Here is a 24,815-nt window from a genome sequence, read left to right on the forward strand (position 1 = left end):
CCGCCGTGACAGGAAAAGGCGCGGCTGGAAAGATGTGTAAACCGCACCCAGGCCTCGATACGATAAGCGACATGGGTTACTGGCCAGTTATTCCGTAAAACATTTCACGTTTTACGGGAGATAATGGTTATGTTTAATAACCGGAAAGTGCGCTAGAATTGCGCTCACATGAATTTGTACTTGTTAAACATCGACAATTTCTCATTGGCTCCAGGAAGTTTAAGAAAGAAAAAAAAAACAGTATTGCATTTTGTTTATTTTTTCCATGGTGGTAGTATGGGTGGTCTTGTTCTACCCTGTCCTGCAGAGTCAACTTCAATTTTATTTTCCAAACTAAACCGAATCGCCTCTCAACAGGAGTTTCCGCCTCAAACCACAGGGAACGTTTTGCATAGAGTTGTTCAGTCTGGGGCAAGTCCAAATGTACACAGGCTGAACGTTTGCACACTCCCACAGCGCTCCCGCCCCACTCTCACTCACTCACTCACACACACACACACTCACACATCTGTACAGCAGACTGCCCACCCTTCACATTCCTGGGCCTGGACGGTTTTGCAGTCCACTGCTTTTAAATGCAAATATAACCTCAGGTACCATAGAAAGGGGGAAATAAACTCACTAGGTTTCAGTTTTTGGTTTTGCAGAAAGGTATACACAAGCAAACAAAACAGAAGCAGCAGATTTAAGTCATAAAACTATATTTATAAATAAAAAGACATTTTCCTTGATAAAAGAGTAGTGTGAAAGTCATGGTAAGAATTTTTTTTTCCCACTATACATTATCACAAGACAGTCTGAAGATTCGCTGGTTAGCAGATGAAAATGTAGTTGTGCCGTATAAAAACGACTCTGGAAACTGGATGCTCATATTAAGCATTAAAAAGAAACTAGTTGTGACCAGCTACAAATATAATAAAACAAATGCATTCTCAAAGTATGGACTGTAATTCTCTTGCACTACATACATTTCTTTCTTTCTTTCTCTCTTAAGTCAAGCAAATACTTTAAAAGTCTGAATAAGGTTAACAGTTAGTGTTCATTTCAGCTTCTTTCAGTCATTCTTTTTTTCTTGTTAGAGGTCAGCAAGTGGGGAAAAAAAAAAAACAGGAAGAGGGAAGAGGCTTCAGTCTCTCAGTTTTGACGTGGACAGGGGTGGGGGAGGACAGAGAACATTAGATAAGGAACCCAGAGGAGGGAGGGAAGAGTGAAAAGAAGAACAAATGAAAAACATCCATGTGGAAAAGCACTGAGTCATCTTCCCCAGCTGACCATTTCCACTGCCTCCCTCCCTTCTTCTGCTCTTTGTCCTTGCTAAAACTCTTCCCCACCATGGAGCGGAAACTGAGAAAGGCGCTTTGGTTCCATCTGGAGCAGGGGGGGGGGTGTTTCTTCACTGAAGAAAGTATGACCACTACAACTACTAAGAAAAAGTACAAGAGAGGAGGAGCATTTTCTCTCAGCATACACAACAGGGTGGTTTTCATTTCTGCCTTTAGGTCTCTATAACCAGTGTCACATCACATCAACAAAGAATTCTCCGGCGTTGCCCACCGCCATTCGCAGAGACTGCCGTGACGCAGTGAGCTCAGGGGGCACCGAGGCAAGCTCTCTGCCTGGTGGGGCACCAGGTGCAGCTGTAGAAAGATGTGGTGGCTGAGGGGGCAGGCCAGGGGGGCCGTACACAAGACCAGGCCCATAGGCTATAGAGTGGGAGTTGGCACTGCGGTGGCTCACAGAGCTGCGGACGCTTCGTTCACTAGGGGGAGCCACTGAGCGCTCACTTGGTGCACGGTGGCTCCTGATGTCTGATTCGCTGCCACTGCCACCGGATTTTCTGCCCTCATTCTTGCTACAGTTAGAACCGCTGCTCCCTGTGAACAGAAAAAAAGAGCAAAATTATTATGCAAGTGAGATGTATGTTTAAAAAAAATAAAAATCACATCTTTTTCTAATTGGGTGCCAATGACATCACGAAGGCAGCGCTGACCCAGTTTGCAGGAGACTCTTGGGAGAGCTGCATGACTAATGCTGACATAGTCTAGGAGCATTCAGGCCAAACAGTTTAGCTATTCCTGAAGGCAGTCACAGGTCTTTATTTTATTATCCCACTCAGACTGCTTAATTTTAGGGCAAGTTCCTGAGAGTGATTAATTTAAACCAAAACAGCTCATCTGATTAAAAAGAAACTTGATGTGGAGGATGCTTTGGTCCAATGCATGTCATCAAATCCAAAAACATAGGAAAGTATTCATGTCAGCTTAATTTTGTGTCTACTAAAGAGCGCGAGAGAGAGGTATAGGATGTTACCCTGTCTTAGCACAAACACTGGAAGAATGGGGGGGAAAAAAATCTCTTCTCCACCAGAAATATTAAAGCAAACCCAAACCCCAACACTTTGTCTTTTACATTCTGCATCCTGCTAGTTTGTGCACTACTCACCCGTGCATTTAAGTTAAATGAGTACAGAGCATCTAAGATGTTGTCTCAGTGGGCCCAGCTGTTGTTGGTTAGTAAATATCTCCAGTGTGTAAGGAAACTGCACCTTAAACCACAATGTCTGCTTTTCTAGTTCCACACACATTAAACACAGAAACCCCAACATCTGAAGACTTTGGGGGTGATGGAAAGAGTCCTTTTTCACTACTCACAGAGCTAGGCTGTGTCCTTCAAGTTTTTGAAGTCAGCTTATTAAAACATACACTGTTCCTATAAGTGAATTCAAAGTGTGGAGGTAAAACTCCACACCTCATACTGCTCAACAGCGTAAACTAAATGTAAAACACTGCAGAGATGTTGTAATATCACTTAATATATCCCTTTCACACAGAATCTGTCTACAGGCTTATAAAGTCTTTCAGTGAACTCTTTCACAAAAAAGCAGCTATAGCAAGCCCTAATGAACCTCAGCAGCAATGGCTGGTTACCTTCTTGTGAGCTCTGCATCTTTGTAGAAGCATAGTTGTTAAAGGTTTTAGGGAAACCGTGTGCTACTGACATGAATCTTGATTTTTCTTTGAGGAGAAACTGCAAAATTAACATTGTAATTTTATATGAAGTGCTTGAAATTTATCTGTTGAGGACTTAATTAAACTGCACTAACCACTGTGCTGGCTCCCTGCGCTACCAGCTCCTGGTCCACCATGGAAGGGCTGCGGCAGATCGTAAGGGTGTGGAATAGGGAACTGGTAGGGCAGGGCCATGGGCCAAGGGGCTGACCCAGGATGGGGCAGAGGGGGGAGGGTGTCCTGATCTGAGGCACCACCGCTGGATCCATCATGATCATGCAGAGACAAGTGGGTCATGTCTGAGGGAAAGAGAAGACAACTCCGTTAGATTTTCAAGTCGCATCCCACTTAAACTTTGGCGAAACTTGCTGTTACTGCTCACGCTCTAAGCAGATCAGTGAGCTCAAAGTCCACTTACTGCCACAGAGGTCTCCAAAGACATAGTAGCACTGTTCAGAGAAGGTGATCTTATTGACTGTGTGTCGGATGTACCCAGCCTTCAGCAAATTGCTGGCATATTTACGAGCTTCACGGCGATCTGTGAATCCTTCCACATGATGGAAGAGCCAGTCCACCACATCAGAACCTGAAGCACATGTTTTAGAAATCAAATCGTGAGGCTACAGCTTCACTGATCATATTTAAAACTTTTTTGACAACTTTACATAAATCTGATGGTGGTTAATTTATCTATACTTCAATTTAACATTGATTTTTGTTGAGCTCTGGTAACCTGGTAATACACCATGGTATAATAAAGGCAATTCGATCTCATGCTGAATGTTTCTCAGTTGTTGGAATTTAAACTTTTTTTTTTCCAAAATGTAAAAAAAAAAAAAAGTAAAAAACAACTGAATTAATCGAAGCAGTATTTAGGTATTGCTTTGGCATCAGTGAAACACTCAATCTAAAAGCTGAGAAGATCTGTGTATGTGTGCGTAATTTTTAAAAAGCCCAGTCAAGCTCGCTTTGACAGACGTACCAATAAAGGCATTAGCGATGGTTATCTTGAGCCACATCCTGTCTCGCACCTCCAGACCTGACTCTGGGCAGGCCATGGCCTTAGCAACCGTTGCCATGTCACTGTGAATCGAGAGGTGGAAGTCATCGAATCCTAGGAAAGATGACATGAGCAAGTTAACATGTGGGTGGTGTTAAATCTTTTAAATCAGAAATTGAAACATTTTGGTTTAAGGAGGTTCGGCTCCATCAAGTATAAAACTGTTGAGCCACATTGTGTTTTGTTTCCAAAACATTTAAAATTAAAGAACTATTGAGTGCTGTTTTCTGGGGTTAAAGAAAAAAAAATGTTGGCCTGTTTTGGAATTTGCCTCAAAAATATTTGGTTTCCTGTGGTCTCGGCTGTTATTTGACCCCGTTCTGTTCTAATCGTGAATCAAGACTGGATTTGACTGGATCTTTGTTTGAAGTGGACTGCAACTGACTTGGATTTGATAAATCCCCCAGATGAGCCAGACCACAGTGAATTACATGTCCTCCCTAGAACACTAATGTATCTTACATATAATCTCACTGAGTTTCAGTCCATTCTCAGACCAGCTATCATGACTAAGCGTCACAGTGTCCCTTCTCATCTGCCTCCATTTCAATAGACTTTTCATTTCTTCTTTAATAAAAAAAAAATAAAAAATCCCTTCACAATACATTGTGGATATGTAATAAGATAAAGGGCATTCATATTTTCTATTAAGTGAATTATAGACATGTAACTAATAGGTAAAAGGCAAGTTAAACAATGTTTCAAGAGAAAAGGAAATTTTTCTCCCAAAAGAAAAGGCATCGCAAAACTTCCAAAGATTAAAGGAGACACAAAAGTTGTGAGTTATGGCTCTATTTGGACACGAGCAGATGGTAGCTGAGGCTGAACACAGCAAAAGCTGGAACAGATAATAGTCACAGGAATGTAGTGAGAGGGAAGGGCCGCACTTAACACGGAGACTTACTAACAGAGGTTTGGTGGTCACAAGGAGGGAGAGCTGAATGTTCCAAGCGGTATGACAAACCTGGAGTTATTTTCTTCCTCAAATGCTCAAATGTATTTATTTTTAACAAGTAGGCTATAAAGAGGTACCAGGAAACAAAGGAGAAAACTAAAAAAAAGAGGAACAAAAGAGTAAAAAGAGGTACATTAAAAACTCAAAAGGTGGTACAGTTTAAATGTGGAGACCATGTGGGATGAGGATGAAAGTTGCTTTGGATAAAAGTGCACTGATGACAAGCTCCAACGGGCAGCTTCGGGGGGTGATGTGACTCACGTTCAGTCTCAGGGATCGAGCTGCTGATTGAGGAGCTGGTGGAGGTGACTGTGCTCATGGAAGGGCTCATGCCATATGGAGGGTACACCCCAGTCATGGCTGCCGTGTGAGACACCCATGCAGCGGGGTCGATAGGCCGGATTGGCTCACCTGTTAAAGAGAGGGAAAGCAGCTGAAATTAATGAGGTTATTACAAAATCTTTCAAGTAAAAAATAAAAAATGTGTCACTGCGTATAGTTATTGCAGAGGAACCACTCACTCCTGGGCAGAGCAAAGCAGCTCCGAGGGTTTGGGTCCCAGCACTTTGCAACTGTCAGAGTAATGGGGCTGGTAAAAAAGACACATAGACAGTTAATTATTGGTCTTTTTGCACTCCTGTGTTATAGATGCTGCTTTTGTATTCGCTTACCCCGGCTTGTGCACTATGTCTCTTAGTACTCGAACAGCATCATCATTGCTCATGTTCTCAAAGTTTATATCGTTCACCTAGATCAATAAAAAACAGAAAAATATCCCAATGAGATGCCAAGTTAGAACTAATGTGGAACTAATACTTTAAAGGAAGCGCTCAGATAGTTCAAAGGCAAAGAGACTGAGCTGGTTTGGACATGTGAAGTGAGGTAGTGGGTATATTTAGAGCAGGATGCTGAAGACAGAGCTGTCGTGGACGTAAGAGAGGAAATGCAGGTGGATTGGATCACAAAAGAGGATACAGTGGACAGGAAGGAATTCTTCAGTGTGCTTGAAAGATATATAAAGAGAGATAAAGCAATATGGCATTAAGAAGTAGCCCCAGAACTACATTTTTTCCTATAAACAGAAATATGAAAATTTCACAGCCCCACAGCGATTCCAGTTCTACTGCAGAAAGACATCAATATGGGGTCCCAAATAAGCAATTTTCCTGGGAAGTATATTTTACAGTACGATAAGATTGGATTAAACGAAAATGTGTATACGAAGAGTAAAAAAAAGCGATGACATTACAGCCAACTGCATCTGTGACACATGCACAAGAACAGAAACCCTTGACATCATTCATTTCAGTAAAAGTGCTGGTCTCAGTTACAACGTGTACATCCACTCACACTATGTGTCTAAATTCCAGATATTCAACTGTAAACTGTTTTCATTTTGTGTGCATCAGTCTCCTACTTAAGACACAAACACAGACACACACCTGCAGCAGCATATCCCCGGGCTCTATGCGTCCATCTGCAGCCACAGCTCCTCCCTTCATGATGGAGCCGATGTAGATTCCTCCATCACCTCTCTCATTACTCTGACCCACAATACTGATGCCCAAGAAGTTATACTTTTCTGTGAGGTGGGGAGGAACAGAGTATATTCAAAGAAATGAAGTATTATCAACTTCATATGCTCGCTGAACAAACATCTAACTCCTGTGTGTGTGCAAATCACCTACCCATGTTGAGAGTCACAGTGATGATGTTCAGCGACATGGTGGAGTCTGTGATGCTGCTGAATGACGAAGACTGAAGAATGAAATAAGGACAAGAATTATGAGGAATGCAAAAAAAATACATTAAGAGCAGAATCATGACTTATAACATGAAAGATAATTTTAGGTAACTTTGGTTGAGTTATTGTCCTTTACAACTAAGAGTGTTCTCACCCTGTCCATATTGGAAGCCTTGGGTTTCCTTCGCCGGCGTCGATGTCGTCTCATTAGACGAGAAGAGCTCTGCTCAGTGGAGCTACTAAACCTGAAGAGGAGGGGGGGAAAAAAAAAAAAAAAAACACGATTTAAAATTAAATAAATAATAACTAAATAACAGATGCAGATCAAATTGTCTCATAGGAGTCTTTGAAAGTAGCCACGATCTAATCTTTGAAGTTTCTGGATATAAACTTCCCCATTATAAGCAAATATCTCAAATTTTCTACATACTAATCTTCACCAGTGTACCAATATTTAGTTATAATATTGCTGCAACAATTGAGGCTCTGATGTCCATCCGTTTATGACCACAGTGTACCCATTTCCAACAGGAAAGTGTGCCCATGCCACAAACCTTAAATCATCTCAAATTGGTTTCTTGAACATGGTCATGGGTTCAATGTACTTAAATGATCTCAACAGTCACCAAATCTCAATCCAACAGAGCCCCTTTGGGATGCGGTGGAATGGAAGATTCATATCATATCATGCGCAGTCGACAAATCTGCAGCATCTGTGTGATGCAACATGAGCCACTATTGCTGAGGAATGTTTCCAGCACTGTGCTGTGCCACAAAAAATAAAGGTAGTTCTAAAGGTAAGCAAGAGTCCAAATGGGTAGTAGCAAGGTATACCTAACAAAGTGGCCAACAAGTGTATGTGCTTCAGACACAAAGAATACTTCCAATTGAAATACATTACTTACAGTCATGCTGCCTCATAGAAATTTGTTTCTATGAACATGAATAAACAGATAGCTTCATCGTGACCATTTCAAGTTTGTTACCAGGGCTCAAATACTCCAGTCTACAGTAAGAATAAATAACCCACTGCTGTTTAATTTTACCATATAAATTTAGTAATCAAACGCTAACCATACTACTACCTACTTAAAAGAAAGGCATTTGCAAAACTGCTGAAGCCTCATTGATCCATCAGTACTGGTCTTGTCCCAATCTTGTCCACTTCTGGACAGAGGTTTTCCATACCCTGTCCAGGATTCTCAGTGTGACGCTGGTGCCTGACCCCCTTCTTGCTTTGTTTGGCATCAGTGGGAATGAGATGCCTCTACCGGCCTCTAAAACACAGGCGCTATCATTCTGTTCCCTGTTGGCCAGGAGGGCAATTCTACTGAGGTGGCGGGGACGCTGCACCCCCCACTAACAAACAGTGGTTATATGACCTCATGTCTAAAACTGGAAAAAAATAACACACTCCAAAACTCTACTAGATAATTTCAAAGCATGTGCAGTTCTTTCCTTGATGCATTTCAAAATCTATAAGAATCCTTCTATTCTCAGAACCTTTTTTATATGCATAAAGGAAAAACGCTTAATAAAAAGACATTGTTTAAAGGGAAGCCATTTGAAAGCCAGAAGGAAAACAGTTCTACAAGTCAGAATGAGCTTTAACTATAAGACAGCATCGAACTACATTTGAAGGTTACAACATAATCAACAAAAAACAAAACAAAAAAAACTGATTTCTTTCTGCGTCAGAATCCCCCCCAAATACGTAAGAGGTTTTTAATCCAGCTCTTTTGAAGCTGATTAAACGGGAAAAACATCCCGTCAGATGCCTAAAGACTGAGACCAGCAGAGTCTCTGCAGTGGGCTGCAAGGATTACCGCTGGAGCAGAACCCTGAGGTTACCACAAAAACCAGCACACAATTAGACAGTACTAATCTTTGCCATAAACCATCAACTATAACTCCACATGCATTCCTGAAGCCAAATGCATTTCTTCTTTTTGCAACAAACCAGCTCAACAGCTATATAACACATCTGACCTGCTGGTTGCATCGTCATCATCTGAATCAAAGCAGGAAGTGGACTCCAGCTCGCTGCTCATGAAGGACGAGCAGCTGTCGTACTCGGGGCCTCCGCGTCCCATACCCCGCGATGAGTACCCGTTCTGCCTCCCACCTGCAGCAGGTTTTTAAATTAAAAACTTAAGCTAGAAAAATAAAACAATCAAAGGATACTGCATGTCTAAAGTCAATCACGCTACACTTACTTTTTACCAACAAGATAACTGTTATTCATAAGTTGTGAAATACATGGAAACAACACTGATACGTGCAATGAAAAACAAGAATAAGCAGCAAGTTTCTTTCTGACCATGGTCATTAGTGTGTTTCCGTCGCGGCCTCTCCCTCTCTCTCCTCTGAGACACCATGGAGCCGGTCTCTGTGTCATTGTCCAGGCTGTCCCGACCACTTGCTGCTTTCCCACTTCAGACAAGAGAGCGAGTGTTAAAGAGAGACAGAGTTACAAAACATCATGATCAGGGCATTTGAGCTTATTCAGCAGCCACTAAAACTAATGTTTATTTTAAAAGAGCTTTATAAGAATCAAATTGCTGGCTACTCTGGTTCACTGTGGTTAAGAAAGCGATCTGTACCTGAATATTTGGAAAGAATTGCAGATGTTGTGTTGATGGATTTTCAGTGTGGTGATAAAAAAAAAAAAGAGTCTCTTTTTTTAACACTTTACTTGCAGACATAGCATATTTCTTTAGATAGAAATATTTATATAAAAAAAAACAACAAAAAAAAAACAACTAGTAACCAGGGCAGAAACGGCCCTAACCAATCTGGCGCCCTAGGCAAGATTTTAGGTGGCACCCCCTTACATCAGCAGTGTAGTGTAATGTTGTAACAAATAATATTTCTATTAAATAAGCTTTACTTTGCATTTTAATTAACGTGGGATTATTTTTTGTATTTAGAAATAATAGTACCAACTTTTTTTTTTTTTTTCTTCAACATTTGTGGCACTGGCGTGGCGCCCCCTGATGGACGGCGCCCTTAGCATTTGCCTATACGGCCTATGCCACGGGCCGGCCCTGAATTAGGGGCTTAAGCATGATCATAATAGCCTACGGATAAATGCCTGCAAGAATTAAGCTAGATTTTCTTTCCTCCAGGGCAGTCACAAGATATCACTTTTTTGATTTAATTTGCCCTTTCCTGTTACTGTTCTTATTTGGCAATAGGGCTGCCACAAACATTATTTTGATAGTCGACTAGTCACCGATTACTTTCACGGCTCTAGTGAGCCTTGCCCCCGACTAGCTATCGAGCTAGTGGGTAACAGACGTCTCCGAAAACATTGGAGCGCTTTTGAAAATATGTGGTGTCTTGATAAACTGAGCAGATATTTGAGGTTTACCCAGCTACATTCTCGCCTGAAAATATGTTAAACGTTTATTTTGTGACCCAGAAAGAATAATAAGAGTAATATTAAACTAACTAGTTGCCGCCATTGTTGAAAACTGAGCTGTGCCGCGCTATGAATTCTGGGACACCGCTTCTTCTTCTTCGGGGTTTAACGGCAGCTGGCATCCTTGTATATGCAGTGCTGCCATCTTCTGTTTCAGTCCGTTATTACACTCTTAAATCCTACTACTTATTCCTGCGTCTTTTGTGATCTTACAAAGCTTGAAAGGACCCGTCGACTATTAAATTAGTCGTCGACGATTTTGAAAGTCGACGTAATCGTGACTAGTCGACTAATCGTGGCAGCCCTATTTGGCAACACAGAAGAACTCATTCAAGACACTCAAAAAACACACAGACACACACTAAGCACAATATATTTCATTCTCATTCACAGAAAAACAAAATATAAAGTATCAAAGTCCACAAAGTCTCGTTTGAGTTCACTGACTGGTAGGAAGGGGGTCTCGAGTCTCCAATGCCCCCGGTCCTCTCCAGAGGTGGTGTCGGCTCTAAACTATCCGCCACCGAGCCTGCGTCCGTGTGCGCGCCGTCTCCAGAGACCAACTGTCAACAGACAAAGAGTCGGGTCGTTCAGGGGGATGAGTATCTCTCAGAGAGAAGAATTTACAGAAAGACACAGAATGAGTGAGCAGCAGACCTTCATTCACATCCACATTCAAAGGCTATACACGGTGTGTCATGTTTTACTCTAACTTCCTAAAAGTATGACACAAACATTTCAAAATCTCCTGCAGAAAGGGACTACAGTCTCTTGCTAAAATTCAGACTTAATCTGCCTCCTACTAGTTTCCTACTGAGAGAGCAAAGCTCTACAAAAGCAGCTGTGAATTCAGCAAGTTGAAAAAGAAAGAGCCCAAGCCAAGACTTGTGGTTTGTGTACCTGACAGTGTTGCCTAAGTTACCAAATTGTAGGGGAAAAAATGGTCTCCAACAGACCAGAACTAATGTTTTCTCAGAAATTAAATTACCGGTATGCATTTATTTCCACTTTTACCACATGCTAGTGTTTGTTAGCTTGAGACAACAAAACAATATAACTTAAATCCTGCTGTGGTTTTTGTGGAATCTTGGAAGTCATCCATATCAGAAATGCATGCAAAAACAAGTTTCAACGATGACATGAGACCAGTGTGAAACTGTAGCCATCAACAGCAACCTGTGGTGCTGAAAAAGTTCAGATTCAGCAGCTGCTGACCTCAATCTTAAGGATCCAATGTAAAAAAAAATATATTTTTTTAAAAATCAGGTTCAATTTCATTGTATGCACAGCCATTATGCACTTGAGAAATCTCTTTCGTTCAGTGCATGTTTATTAGAAATCAAGCTGTGACATCTAAACTAAATTAAATTACAGCAACAAAGTGAGTGTGAAGATGTTGGAAAGATAAATATGTTGTGCTGAAACAGGGCATCAGTATATCAAATCAAATCACCTGTACTGTCATAATAATTCAGCTATATTACTATGTGGCAAGATAGCTAAAATTAGTCTTCTGCTCTTAATCACAATCACAAGAGTCTACTTTGGTGTGCACTAAAGGGAGCTACAGAACAGGAGATACAGGGTGCTGGCTTGTTGTGATGAAATGATGTGCAGCCAGCCAGGCCTCTGGACCCCAGAGAATAATCAATCAGCTCACTGAAACAACAGACGAACAGCGGAGACAAACAAATGGACATACTCTAACAAAAATAACATTTGACTGTATGTGGAACATTGCAACAACCCTCAAGAGATAACAAACACTTTGGAGCAAACGCACACAAAGGAGAACTGGCTTTTAAACACATTAAACTAAACCTCCGCGCAGTCTAATGAAAACGACCACAACAAAGAGACGCATTAGGACGAGCACGCTGGAATATACGCTCCAGAATGGAGCAATAACGCCATGTTGATGATGCTCGAATAATTAAAACCACACTGTAGAAATTAAGCGAGTGCTTTAGCCTTTCACATCACGACACAGAGCAGTCTTTCTCTCTGCTTTATTCTCTCCTCCCTGTGAGATTCAATCTTCTTGTTAGATGACCTGCAGTGAGGCCCTTTGTTATGGAGTATTTTCCGGCTATCCTGTGATTTCACTTGCTCTTAATCCAATTTCAATGTCGAGAAGAGAGGAAGGGAGGCCGTGCACGAGCGCCAGATGTCTCGAGTGTTGTGGAGACAGGAGTATTATTGCTTAGAGGCTTTAAATAAGAAACTGCATGTAAGTACATGTATGTGCTACATGTGCCAATTAACCTGTGTGCTTAAAAAAAAATTATATTTTACAGTGAAAAAGACAAGGTTTAGGAAAAGCAGTGTATGTATACTGCTCTGAGGATCGTTATGTGATGATGATATTATCACACAGATGTGCAGTGCCTCCCCCTATGCTTGAGTATGACTGGGGTAAGTGCCCAACAGATGGGAATCATTGTTACACATTCATGTACGCCACTTAACCACACAAGTTATCGCACACAAGCAAACAGCAAAAAATAAATAAATAAATGTTATTGCAGCGTGTATTTTGGACCTACCCATGACACCACACGTCCATTGAAGCAGGGCAGCTTAGCATTGTCATCAGATATTTCTTCCTTTACCACCCTGTAAAGAGAACAAGGCTTTGTTTCAGTCAAACATTACCAACACAAAAGCACTCCCTGGGCAATAAAACATGAGGGTGCATTTAGAGGAAGTGGAGCTAGACAATATATTCCACCAAGCAGGACAGACACTGACAACTGGGGACAGTTGTACACATTAAGAATCAATGACAATGTTCAATATAACCAAATGTTTGAGACTACTGGCACACGCACAGAAAACTAGTCAAAAGATGGCTCACTTGTCCATTTCATATATAGAAGTAAGCCTTAATGCGTTACAGACTGGTGCAAATACATTAACAAAAGGCATGTGTAAATGTAACCATGTGAATTTCATGCAAACCCTCCCATTCATTCAGTCCTGCTTGCAAGGATCAGATGGCAGGCAGATCTTAACAACACCTTGTTACACAATGAAGAGGACAAATAAGGCATGTATCTAACAAGCGCCTCAGAGTATTGGAGATGTCAAGATTAGCCGGGTCTTTGACAGGGAGAACACTGATGGTCAGTGAGGCTTTCCTGGTAAAGATCACAGGCTCCAAACCAGTCTAACAAGTTCCTAAAACACCACCAGTCTAGACTTTAAGGCTTCAACAGTTAATTTAGTGCATGCACCTCCACTCTTGAAACAACACAAACAGCTGCGGATCCTTTCAAAACTCGTCCTTCCTATCTAGGTTGTTGCCCCACCCTTGTTTGAGTTTAGCCAGAAAAACTTTGGCAACCTGGCTCGAGTTTAAAAAAAAAACCAAAACAAAAAAGTACATTTCTCCCTTTTATTTAACTCTGAAGAAGGTAAAGTGTGGAGGACCATAAAACGTCTACTTTTCTGGCCATGTTTTAACACAAAGGGACACGCTCATAAAGCTGCCAGAGTGATGAACAGGGCATTCCTGTGTCCAACTTTGCATTCCTTAGGCTAATAGACAACAACAGCAGGGGCCTTCTGGTCTCACTCACTCACCAAGTGTCCGGTTAGATCCATTCATTAGCCTGCTAGCATAAGCGTTTCATACATTAGGCAGCAACTGACAGCTGTAACGTCAGTAACTAGTTAGTAACAGTATGAATTGCTCCTTGTTTCATTTAGTCTTCAATAAGTTTAAATGCGATTAAAGGCGTTCTCTTAGTGTTCGTGAAACTGGAAATGACCAAACTTGGTAAGACAGTACAGCATAAGCTAAGCACGAGCAATGTAAACAAACGGGGTCGGGACGCTGAACAGACCTGCTAACGATGCGACCTGGACGCTAGCAGCTAACAAAGGAACGGCAAAGCAAACGGCTAGCTGATGACTGAAAGACAGGTAACCTTAGAAGTGATGACAAGCCAGCTCCACGAGGTAACAAATATGTTACAGTTAATCTGAATGGACTGAGGTTAAGCAGTCCATGCCGATTCCACGTTAAACACAATGAACCTTTTAACAGTTACCCGAAGTCATCGTCCATAGATTTGAAGAAGAATTTGTAATTTGGTTTCTTGAGGACATTTTTGAAGTCTGCCAGCGTGACTTTGTCCGCCGGCACCGACAGTTTCACCAGATATGGTGTCTCCTGGTCGTCGAGGTGGTAGATAATTTTGGTCTCCCCCATCTCGGACTGCGGCTAAGGCAAGGCAGACTGGTTGCATCAAGCCAAGGGCCTGGCAGGCTCCCTCTCGGGCCCCGACTCCCCGTGGCGCTGGCGGCTGCGGCTTTGCCGTGGTCCACCCGGCTCTCTCTGGCTGACCGACCCGTTCCGTAGTGCCCGGTTCTGCCTTTTTTTTTTTTCCCCTTTCTTTTTTCTTCACGGCAGCTTGCTAACGTTACGCCTGACTCTCTATTACAAAAACACCTTGCTGTTCCACAAAGCGTCCAAACACCACCCCAGGACTGAATTGCTTTAGTTTCCGTTTGTGTAAAACGTACAATATATCACAAAAACCTTAGAAATACGTGAGGAAAAACAGTTTCAAAGCGGTGCAAAAATAAACAATCTCAGAAGGGTCCGCACTCCCTTCTCGCTAGCTGCTCGGCTTTACTTTGTTGCACACGAAACTGCATAAAATCGTCCAAGCCTGTCTCGGAGGAGCGCCCTCCGCAGGTGAGGAGGAGAGTGACAGCTTTTCGAGGACAGCTGGGGCAATTTAACGGCTCCCATATTGCTCTGGTAAGGCCATTAAACGGCCTTTAGCAGTTTTGAAGCCCCACAGACCCACAGTTATATGATGGTATACTTACACAGAGCTTCAATATGTTTATACTCCAATTTACAGCTGAAACCTTTATATGGATTGCAAAGAATAAGACCATCATTGTCAGTTATCATTTTACTTTCTTAGAATTTGGATCTTAATCACTCTAAAATTAAAAATCTCAGCTGTGACACGATAGACAAATGTAAAATTCCACTTTACATTTTAAATCTGCAAGGAGGAGGTTGGGGGGGTGCAAGGATGTAGGGCTTCCCATCATACAGCAGAGAACTGGCATGGAGGGAGAGGTTTTGAAATCAAATGACTCCTTCCACATTTTTATTTGTGTTTTAATTTTGCTGACCTCTTGTAATTGCTATCATAGCACCACTCAGACTGAGAAGAAGTCCAATCAGAGTGATTGAAAGGCAGAGTGATTTGTTTTTCCCACATCAGCAGGTCAAATAACTTAATTTATGACTCATGGTTAACCTTCTTCACTTTATTATATGGTCACTGATCACACTTTAGACAGGTTTTATAGCACATGAACTTGTAGACAGGTGTTACTGACATTGATGTATTTAAGCACAAAGCCGTAGTTAATGTGGTTAGTAACATCTGTGTTTACCTGCTATTCCAGATAGAAATGTGTCTTATTACTTTGAGGTGTGCAGTGAAATTTTACACACAAACACATCTACACTTTTAGATAGCATACATCTGGCTGAAGGATAACATACTTTTATAGTCCTTTCTATACAGATGCATTGCATTTTGATAGAACAAATGCTGTAAATTGCATCTTTATAAATGTAACTGTCGAAATATTCCATCTTTACTTTTGCTACTTATCAAAATGTCATAAATAACAAAGCAAGATATCAAGTATCAAACACTGCCTTTTAAAAACTGAATTATGAACACAGAAAAGCACAATGTGGAAAGTGTCTGATTGGCAACAGCTGACTTTTTTGGCATGACAATGGCAAACACACTGTCAATGCAGTCAAAGCAACATGACAGTTTAAAAAGTCTGAAGCTACAGTTAATGTACTATGAGATAAAAGTACTCTTTATGGGGAATAAATGATATCTTTTCATACTAATATTGCACCTTGTGCATGTGGAGCAAGTTTTAACTGCTTTCTGAGATGCCAGTTATTGTGTCAATACTCAGAAAACAACCTAAAAGAATGCACTTAAGTGCACTGCAGTAAAAGTGTTTTTGTTTTTTAACATGTTTACGAGCATAAAGTCGTTTAACCTGTCCAAAACAGTTAGAAGATGCACAATGGGCCTTTCTCATACAGAGAGTAACAACTTGAATCTTAGTAAAGGCTGCATATTAGTCGAGTCTGACTTACTGCCACACCTACATGGTGCAACAGAGACACTATTAATGTTAATTACACAAATGCTGCTGGTGCCAAAAGACGTTTGTAGGTTTTCCTGTTTTTTTAAAAGCAGGTCTGTTTTTCTGACAATTACAAGACTTGCATCACTGGAATTTTCTAAATAATTATGCATTATTATGCTGTTTATTATGCAGCGATGCATGTGTCTGTGTAATTTATACAGCTGGCAGTAGAATGGGAGGATGGCATGGGTCAGGCCAGCGAGAGGAAGAGGCTATGATATCCTAAGTTGAAAGCGGAGGTGGAACAGTGAGGTTGGAGAGCAATAGTTTGCACAGTGGAGATTAACAAACTACAAGTCTAGTCTGTTTCTGTACTGGAGCATCTGTAACCCACATAATTTCCTTAGGGATTAATAAAGTATGCTGATTCTGATATAACCACCAAAACTCCTTAAACAGTTAAGAGATGCGTGGCCAAGCCGTACACCACACCATCTCAGGAATTGCTCAGTGCTGCAGTAAGTGGCTGCAGATGATGAGCAAAGACCCCAGCTGGACCCTGACACACTCAATGCTGCTGAGGAACTTATTATTGTTTCATTATTAAAAGCTACATTTGTTAGTTTTTGCGATAACTATCAAGAGTAAGACGCTCTTTTGTCAAATGTGAATATGTACAGAAACCAGTTTATTGGACTGAATGAATGTTCACTTCCACAACAGAAAAAAAGAAAAACAAAAAGCAAAGAGTAATAAAATACAGCCCAGTGGACAGTTTTTCTGAAATTCTCAAACAATAAATGGTTTACAAAATGAGGGAGTCTGTCTACCTTTCTTCTGTGGATAAAACATCAGTGATATCATGATCTGCCACTCAAACACTGCAGTAGGCAGATATGACAATATAACATTTTTACGGACAAATACAAAAGAAAAAAAAAAAGTGGGGAAAAGGGATTTGGTCTCTCTTTTTCTTTTAAATATGCTCTATAGAGTGCTTGGGAGCAGACTGTTGGCAGGTCTCAATCAATCATCGAGAAAGTCATCATCAAGGTTAACATCTGTGGTGTCAATGTCATCCAGCTCCATGTTGTCCAGGTCCACCTCGAGCTCATCCAGAGTCTAGGACAGAGAGACGTGTACAAAAAAGGAAAATCCTTTTTTAAACAATGTTCCAGCTGAATTTTCATTCGATTTCACTTCATCAACTAAGAACAGTATGTGCTACAAGTTGTTCTGTATGAATAAAACCTAAGTCATCACTTCCACACTAGAAGAGGGATTGATTGTGACCGCATAATAAATCAAAAATAAGGAGCAAAAGTCTTCACCTTATCTTTCTGTGAGAATTCATAGATTTCAGCCTCTTTCTCTTTCTCCACTGCTGCAGGAGGAGCAGGCTCAGGCTGTGAAGGTGTCACTGCAGCAATGGGAGCTGCTGCCTCCTCTTCATCTTGTGTCTGCTAAAAAAGTGAATTAAATAAGGGAATTTTAAATTGTACTTGCCACTAATTTCTCCAGCTTCTATTCATTTTTACAGCCTACAGAAGCTACAGAACAATGAACAGTAATCAGGATAATACAAAAGTACTGAGATATTGATACTCTATGCAAACCTTAGAGACAGGAGGTAGGAAGGTTCCTTTGGGCTCGTATCCCTGGGCCTCTTCAAGAATGTTTCTGTCTTCATTGGGCTGAAAATGTCAAATACAAATTCAGAAGTGCTGCCATATTAGCGATAACACAGTTAATTTACCCAAAACTAAGCATCTTTTTTACTTAAGTCATCAAGGACTTTCAGTGAGTACTTTAATCACTGTCTCCTCACTGCATAATTTAAGTATTTTAACCAAAGTCATTCAGCTTACTGTAACAAGTGGATAGTCTTTAGCAGGCCTAGTGGTTCCCAAGCAGGTTTCTCTCAGGTAGTGTTCAGCTGCAAAGGCTTCTTTCAGCCCGGGGAACAGATTCTCATACTCTGTAGGGTCTGCTAGGGATTCAGCCGCCTACAATGAAGATGCAGATCATGACCAAGAACAGATACCTAGACTGATGCTGATTGAGTTTAACAACTAAAACAAAAATCTCAAAGACGTAACTAACCTTCTGGTTGACCTTGGCCAGATTCTCCCTCCATAATTTGACCACGCGGGACACCTGGCTGGGTAGGTAAGTGCGAGCCAGGAAGGCAGCTTCAGGTAGTCTGTTTGTTCTGATCAGAAGCTCCAAACACTGATCCAGTCTGTGGAGAAAGCACAGCAGCAAGGCATGAATTACCCTGGTAGCCTCATTTTCAGTGTGAACAACAGCATGGTTCTATTCCACAATTCGCCCCTGCAGGCTTGTACATCTCACACTTACTTTCCCTGAAGGAAGTAGGTCATGAAGGCTACATTGTTTTTGCCGTCCCTTTCTGCTCCTTCAGCCAGCTTGCCCACCATGACAGCATTACCGGAGGCTGTAGCAAGGAGGAGCAGGCCACCGTAATCCTGGGCATGGTGCAGGCACTCTTGGGCCAGGCCAAACTGGCACTTACTGATAGCCAGCTCTGCTAGCTGCTTCCACTTCTGCTCTGACTGTAGAGAACAGAGTAAAAAATATCAGAAATGTACTGGACAGAAAACCTGATCCATTGTGACATCAAATTACAATTTAGGTCAAGCCTTTGATATAGAGTTTGCATTTGCTTCTGTGTCCTTACCTCTGCTTCTACAGCCAGCTGGTAAGCAATCTTCAACTCTCCCAGCTGCAAGGCTAACTCAAACCTGTGCTCAGGGTCTGTGGACACTGCCAGGGCCTGCTGCTTGAAACCCTGATGAGCCAAAGAAATTGAAACCTTAACCATATTCACAACTCAAAAGACAACCATTAAAATAACCTCTAATAGACCAGTTTTCTACAGCTCATGTTTAAAGTCCAGTTGTGTTTCAAGCTGAATGAATTGCCTTTGCTAACCTGTTTCTCCAGGAAGTGTGCCACCCTGGTCCTCTGCTCTTTAGGGATAGTGGGTAGCACCTTGTCAGCCATTCCAAAGTCCCGTCTCATTACAGCAGTCTGGTACTCCAGGACGGAGACCAGCAGGGAGTAGCTGACGATATTGAGCTCCTTGTCTCCCAGATACAGACGGTCATCTTTAGGTATGTAACCCAGTAGGTACATGGTCCTGCAGAAAAGGAAGTAGGTGTGAAAAAGCACCAAGGCTAATTTTAGAGGCCACTTATTCTTTTTGTAGATTACATATTTACTGTAATCATCTGCTGAGTTTCTGCACTGCTGGACTGTGTTTCTAATAAAGTCGGGAGAGCAATTCTATTCAACTCGAGCCTAAATAGTCTGTATTCTTACCTGTCCAAATGTGCAATTGTGACAATCTCTCCTCCAACGTAATAGTTGAGTCTGTTTACAGAGCTGGTGTAGATGAAGCAGTCTCCAACCCAGAGCCCAGTCTTGACAATCTCCTGGATCTCTCCCTGGACCTGAACATGTCATAACAGGTCAAATATATTTCTTAGATCAAGTATTACATTATGCTAAGCTATTCTAAACACTGACTTCCAACAAAGGATGTGAATGCACTCACATCCACACACCTACCTCAAAGGCATCTTCAATACCATCCTCTGTCACTCCCTCGTTGTTCTCTTGGGAGGCAGCGACTTTATCTGCCAGGTAGCGCAGGATGAAGAAGGACTCCTCTGTGGCAATGCAGACCAGTTCACCAGAGTCTGACCAGAAGATCTGAAAAATATGAGAAAAAAGAAAGAAAAAGGTAACCCTACTAGAATTACTGGACAACAGCTTCTGACAATCACTCACTAACTTATTTATATAGGCCAGTGCTAAAAATAAGGTTAGAGAAGCACAAAAGTAATTTGTGGTGACTTCAATTAAAAATGCACAGAGTTTCCAGACTGATAAACAGGGACCAGGACTGAGAACAAATATCTAACTCAGTAGAAGAAAGCCAGTCTTACATGCTTGGGCTGGATCTCAATGCGGCGGATTAACTCTGTGTTCTCCCAGTCGTAAAATGCCAGGCCGTTCACCGACCTCACCCCAAGCAAGAAACCTCCATAGATACCTGTAGAGCAGAAATACAGGGAAAACGTCTGGTGAGAAAGACAGCCAACATACTTCCACTTCCAGTACCACAAATCCATCAGAAGCTAAGATTTCATTACCTTCAGCTCCAAAGTCGGGCTTAAACGATTTCTTTTCTTTGAAGTTTTTAAAGATTTTGACGACACTGCTGCTTTCTCTGATGGCATATCTTTAACAAAGAAATACAGATGTTATTCAATAAGAGAGTAGCAAAGGATTAGGGCAAAGTTACACTCAAGTTACGTTTTAAAATGTTCACTTACTCAGAAGAATCGTGTGCCCACACAAACTCCTGTGCTGAACCAAAGCTCTTGTTTCTCAGTGCCATAGCGGTGTAGATGATGTACTCTCCATCTCCACACACCACAACAAACCTGGTAAATGGAAAAACTGCAAATGAAGCTCCTCTGATAGAAATGTTATTATAAAATGACCAGAAACAAACATCTGTGATGCTCATTTCTGTGGATTTATAAAAAAAAGAAAAGGGCTGGACCAAGTGCATGTCTACCTTCCATTAGGGTTGTGCTGGATGGTTTGAGGGTAAATCTCACAGCTGCCCATGTCTTTGACAGCCAAAGGTAGCCTCTCTCCATCCTTGATTTCGGCATCACCCATGGCCTTCAGGTTGGCCTGCTGTATTTCACTGTGTTTGGCCCAAATGATTTTGCCACTGGTGTCCATAGACATGGCTGGCTCCTCCCGACCCACCTATCCAGGAGTGGATGACGGAAAAAGAAGATAGATTGGAAGAGGATGAAAATAGATTTAAGTTTTGAACACATAATTCATTTACAAAACATGATAACCTTGATAAAATCCAGCTATAAATTAATAAATTTCAAATTCATAGTGAGTCTTTGTCTTCTTCCTTTCCCTCACTTTGATAATGATGCTGCCTTCATCGTAGCCCAGCGCCACATTGTTGGAGCCCCTGAGACCCGACACACACCACACTCGCTCCATGCCATAGTTCAGTGTGCTCTCAAGGCGGTAAGTGCTCGAGTGCCAGATACGCACGGTCCCTGTAGAGGGAGAGAGAACACAGTGTGAAAAGCAATAATTAATGAGATGGCAAAAGATGCATTTTGTGGGTGCACAGGTGAGGATGAGTGGGATTCCTGCTCACCATCCTCTGATCCAGTAATGATGATGGGCAGCTCTGGGTGGAAACTGACGCAAGAGACATTTTGGGCGTGGCCCTCCAGAGTTTGAACGCAGGTTTTGTTCTACAACACACAGCGACAAATGGGTGAAACACTCACATGCACACAATGCTAAACCAACTCTTACCGCAGTAGCACAAGTAAATAATCACAACATTAGGAAAATCAAGTGAAATTCTCCTACCTGGTAGTCCCAGATCTTGACTTGGCGATCATCAGCCCCAGATATCAGGTAGGGCTTGTCTCCTCCACTGTAGTAATCAATACAATTTACTCCTTTCTCATGACCTTCCAAAGTGAAATTGGGAGATGAAGAGCCAAGCTGCCACACCTGTAAGAACCCCAAGAACATGACTACAAATACTTCATGAACTTTTAACTACATATGTGTAATTTATAGTCATTAAGGAACCTACAATAGTGTATGACCCACAGTTCACAATCCACGGTGCAGATATACTATTCCTCCAGAACTCTCCAAAACATTTAGCTCCTAGGACTAATTTCCAGAAACCTTGAAGTGAAGTAAATATTGCTGTGGGATTTCACTATAGTATAAAATCTGAAAAGCAGACACTGGCCTGATGACATTTTAAAAAGAAAAAGCTATTTTACCACATAATTTCTGTGCACCATCACAAAATAATAAACATTTTACCTTAAATGCTGACAAGTTGATTTTTTTTTAAGAGTATAAGCTCAAATTCCAACCGGATACCCTTGTCTGCATAAATGCTTAAAAGATCATGAACCTTCTCAAGTCTTACCACGGGAAACAGGACTCAGCTTTAGCAGAAGCAGAAGTGAGAAAATACAAAGCAAGAGGCTCCTACCTTAATTGTTCTGTCCAAGGAAGCACTGGCAAACTGATTGTTGTCCTTGGGGTTGATGACAATCTGCATAACATAATGAGTGTGACCCTCAAACACCTGGCTGCATGACCACTTCTTCTCCCAGTCCCAAAGCTTGATCAACATGTCATCTGCAATGACACAAAAACACAGTCATGCATAAAGACAAGTCTTCATAGTATGATCTGTGGAGCATGTGTATGCAGAATGCCACAGATTTCCAAAAAACTAAATGAAGAAAGAAATCATGAGTTTACTAGCGTACCGCTGCTGGTGAGGATGTATGGCTGGGTTGGATGGACAGCAATGCAACGAATGTAGTCGGAGTGTGCCTCAAACATGTGGACTCGCTCCAAGGTGTTGTAGTTGAACACACGGATCTGCATGTCATCCTACACAGGGATAATAAAAAAGCTGAGTTACTACTTGAAAACACATCATTTTAAGATTTTAACAACATTGGAAAACAAGATATGATCATGTGACTCCCTCAAAAACTTAGTGCACATAACATCTGAAAGATAACAATATCCTTAAAAAAATCATGTCATTAGTTTTTAAAAGTATTACTTAAAAGTTACTATTTGGCACTTCTGTTGTTTTTACTAGATGCAGGTGGATGTCTCCCTAGTGACCTGGTAGTTGACTATTTGAGTGGCAGACCACAGCATGTGTGGGATCAGGTAGGGTGATGAGGAACTATGCTGTGGCGGCAACTTTGTTACATAGTGTGAGCAGAACAATCTGTATCTTAATGTGACAAAAACTATGGAGCTAGTTGGGGAGGATTGGAACACTGATGATTCGTATTTCTATACATGAGATCTGGGCAGACACAGGGAATGACCACAATAACAAAAAACTGAACTTCAATAAAAATACAGAAGACCCCCTACAGTAAGTGCTAGAGGAATATCTACTTTCTGAAATGACTGAGCTCTTTTAATATCTTCTGGATGATGCACAATATTCTCTGGTGGCCAGTGGCATTCTCTATTCTGTTGTGTTTGATGGGGCATTAAGCTGATCCACAGGACCAGAAATGTTGGTGATTTGGAACTTGACACTCTGAAAGCAGTTTTTCAGAAAAGAGGATGCTATCTAAGTTATCGAGAATACTGGTCAGTCTTTTAACCCCATCCATGACAGTCACAAGAGCATGTTTTCATTTGCCATGTCTTGTTTATAATATCCATAACATTTTAAACTTTTTGGAGTATTTCATTTAACATACAGCACCTTTGAATTTGTCAGCTTTTTTTTTTCTGAGCTGTGATCCCAACAGAAATAAGTAAATATTACTCACCGCTCCTGTGATGACCCAGTTCTTCCTTGCCACAAATTTAGAAGCTCTGACAGGCAGGTCGCAAACTTCGAAAGTCTTGACAAGAGTCTGAAAAGAGAGCCGGCTTATAGTTTGCAACATATGGATGCGACACATCAGTGATCATCTATATGGATGTGAAGTCAGCAGTCTTTTTTATATAAGCAATTTGGCACGACTGTCACACTGGCTTCGTACCTGAGTTTCATGGTTCCAAACACAGACGCTGCCGTTGTACAGACTAGCCAGCATCCATGGCTCAGTTGGGTGAAGGTCCACACTCTTCACCCGGTCTGACCTGGCTGTCAGCCTCCGCTTAATGTCCAGCCTCAGAGGCTGAAAAGACGGAAAGAGATCAGTGTTTCCAAGCGCTGTTACAGGTGTTATATTGAACTTAAAGTGTATCTTAAAAACAATGAAGCTTCAAACAACAACTGGTAGCAAAACCAAAGCATCGATTAGCAGATAGCATTCAACTCAATATATTTCGTTTAATCAAGATAAATCTGTAACTGTGCATCCGTTAGTAATAACTGCGCAACTAACTCAACACAAATGTACCCACATGCTAACACTGGAAAAAAAAGCTTAGGTTGGAAATCCTAAAAGGCCGTAAGCTACAAGCTCTCGTGCTAACTCAAGCTAATTAGCCGCTAAGCTAGCTGCAAGATATTATTATTTTACATTGATTCACGGCTCTTTTTAAAACAAATAAGTTGGTATGTATACAAACAAAAACACACTCTGGGATGTTTAAAATGCCTCCTACCATGTTTTGTCCCCGTGTTGTCACAATAAAATCAGAGAAATGTGTTGCGAACAGTTTCAATCGGGGTCCAAATGTTGCGTTTTTCCAGTGAACAGCCTAGTGGACACTGACGTGGAACTTCCTGAAACGCAATCTCGCGTGAGTTGAGCCGTGCAAGTGCTGACGTGACAACATCCGTGAGCTTTGCTGCAGTCAGTCGTCAAGCTGCCACGGTGTCATTCTATGCTGTGTGTAAAGACTATATCCTATGTCTATTT

General features: G+C 41.5%; 2 protein-coding genes across 3 annotated transcripts; both read right to left on the reverse strand.

Moving 5' to 3' along the window:
- Positions 1-684: 684 nt before the first annotated feature.
- On the reverse strand, positions 685-14,911 carry LOC101468147 (segment polarity protein dishevelled homolog DVL-3). Its single transcript, XM_004542438.5, has 15 exons — positions 14,247-14,911; positions 12,738-12,807; positions 10,639-10,754; positions 9,088-9,200; positions 8,757-8,892; positions 6,922-7,012; positions 6,712-6,781; positions 6,466-6,605; positions 5,695-5,771; positions 5,545-5,612; positions 5,285-5,434; positions 3,991-4,122; positions 3,427-3,594; positions 3,104-3,307; positions 685-1,874 (listed from the first exon to the last, which is right to left on the reverse strand). The coding sequence occupies exons 1-15, from the start codon at positions 14,405-14,407 to the stop codon at positions 1,516-1,518; spliced, it is 2,055 nt and encodes a 684-aa protein (XP_004542495.1). The 5' UTR covers positions 14,408-14,911; the 3' UTR covers positions 685-1,515.
- A 2,103-nt stretch (positions 14,912-17,014) lies between these two features.
- On the reverse strand, positions 17,015-24,703 carry copb2 (COPI coat complex subunit beta 2). Of its 2 annotated transcripts, none has more exons than XM_023154593.3 (22): positions 24,559-24,703; positions 23,988-24,125; positions 23,772-23,858; positions 22,731-22,857; positions 22,448-22,596; positions 21,799-21,945; positions 21,578-21,677; positions 21,331-21,473; positions 20,960-21,159; positions 20,712-20,822; positions 20,529-20,617; positions 20,322-20,428; positions 19,942-20,085; positions 19,693-19,823; positions 19,303-19,510; positions 19,049-19,159; positions 18,709-18,923; positions 18,451-18,589; positions 18,216-18,353; positions 17,964-18,041; positions 17,679-17,807; positions 17,015-17,469 (listed from the first exon to the last, which is right to left on the reverse strand). In XM_023154593.3, exons 1-22 carry the CDS (start codon positions 24,559-24,561, stop codon positions 17,374-17,376), a joined length of 2,790 nt encoding a protein of 929 aa, XP_023010361.1. In that variant the 5' UTR covers positions 24,562-24,703; the 3' UTR covers positions 17,015-17,373. The 2 variants fall into 2 exon arrangements, with proteins under 2 accessions (XP_023010361.1, XP_004542494.1); XM_004542437.5 differs by having other exon boundaries at positions 17,679-17,810.
- Between the last annotated feature and the right edge of the window lie 112 nt (positions 24,704-24,815).

Source organism: Maylandia zebra, linkage group LG18 (genome assembly GCF_041146795.1).
Source record: "Maylandia zebra isolate NMK-2024a linkage group LG18, Mzebra_GT3a, whole genome shotgun sequence".
NCBI classification, from domain to species: Eukaryota; Metazoa; Chordata; class Actinopteri; order Cichliformes; family Cichlidae; genus Maylandia; species Maylandia zebra.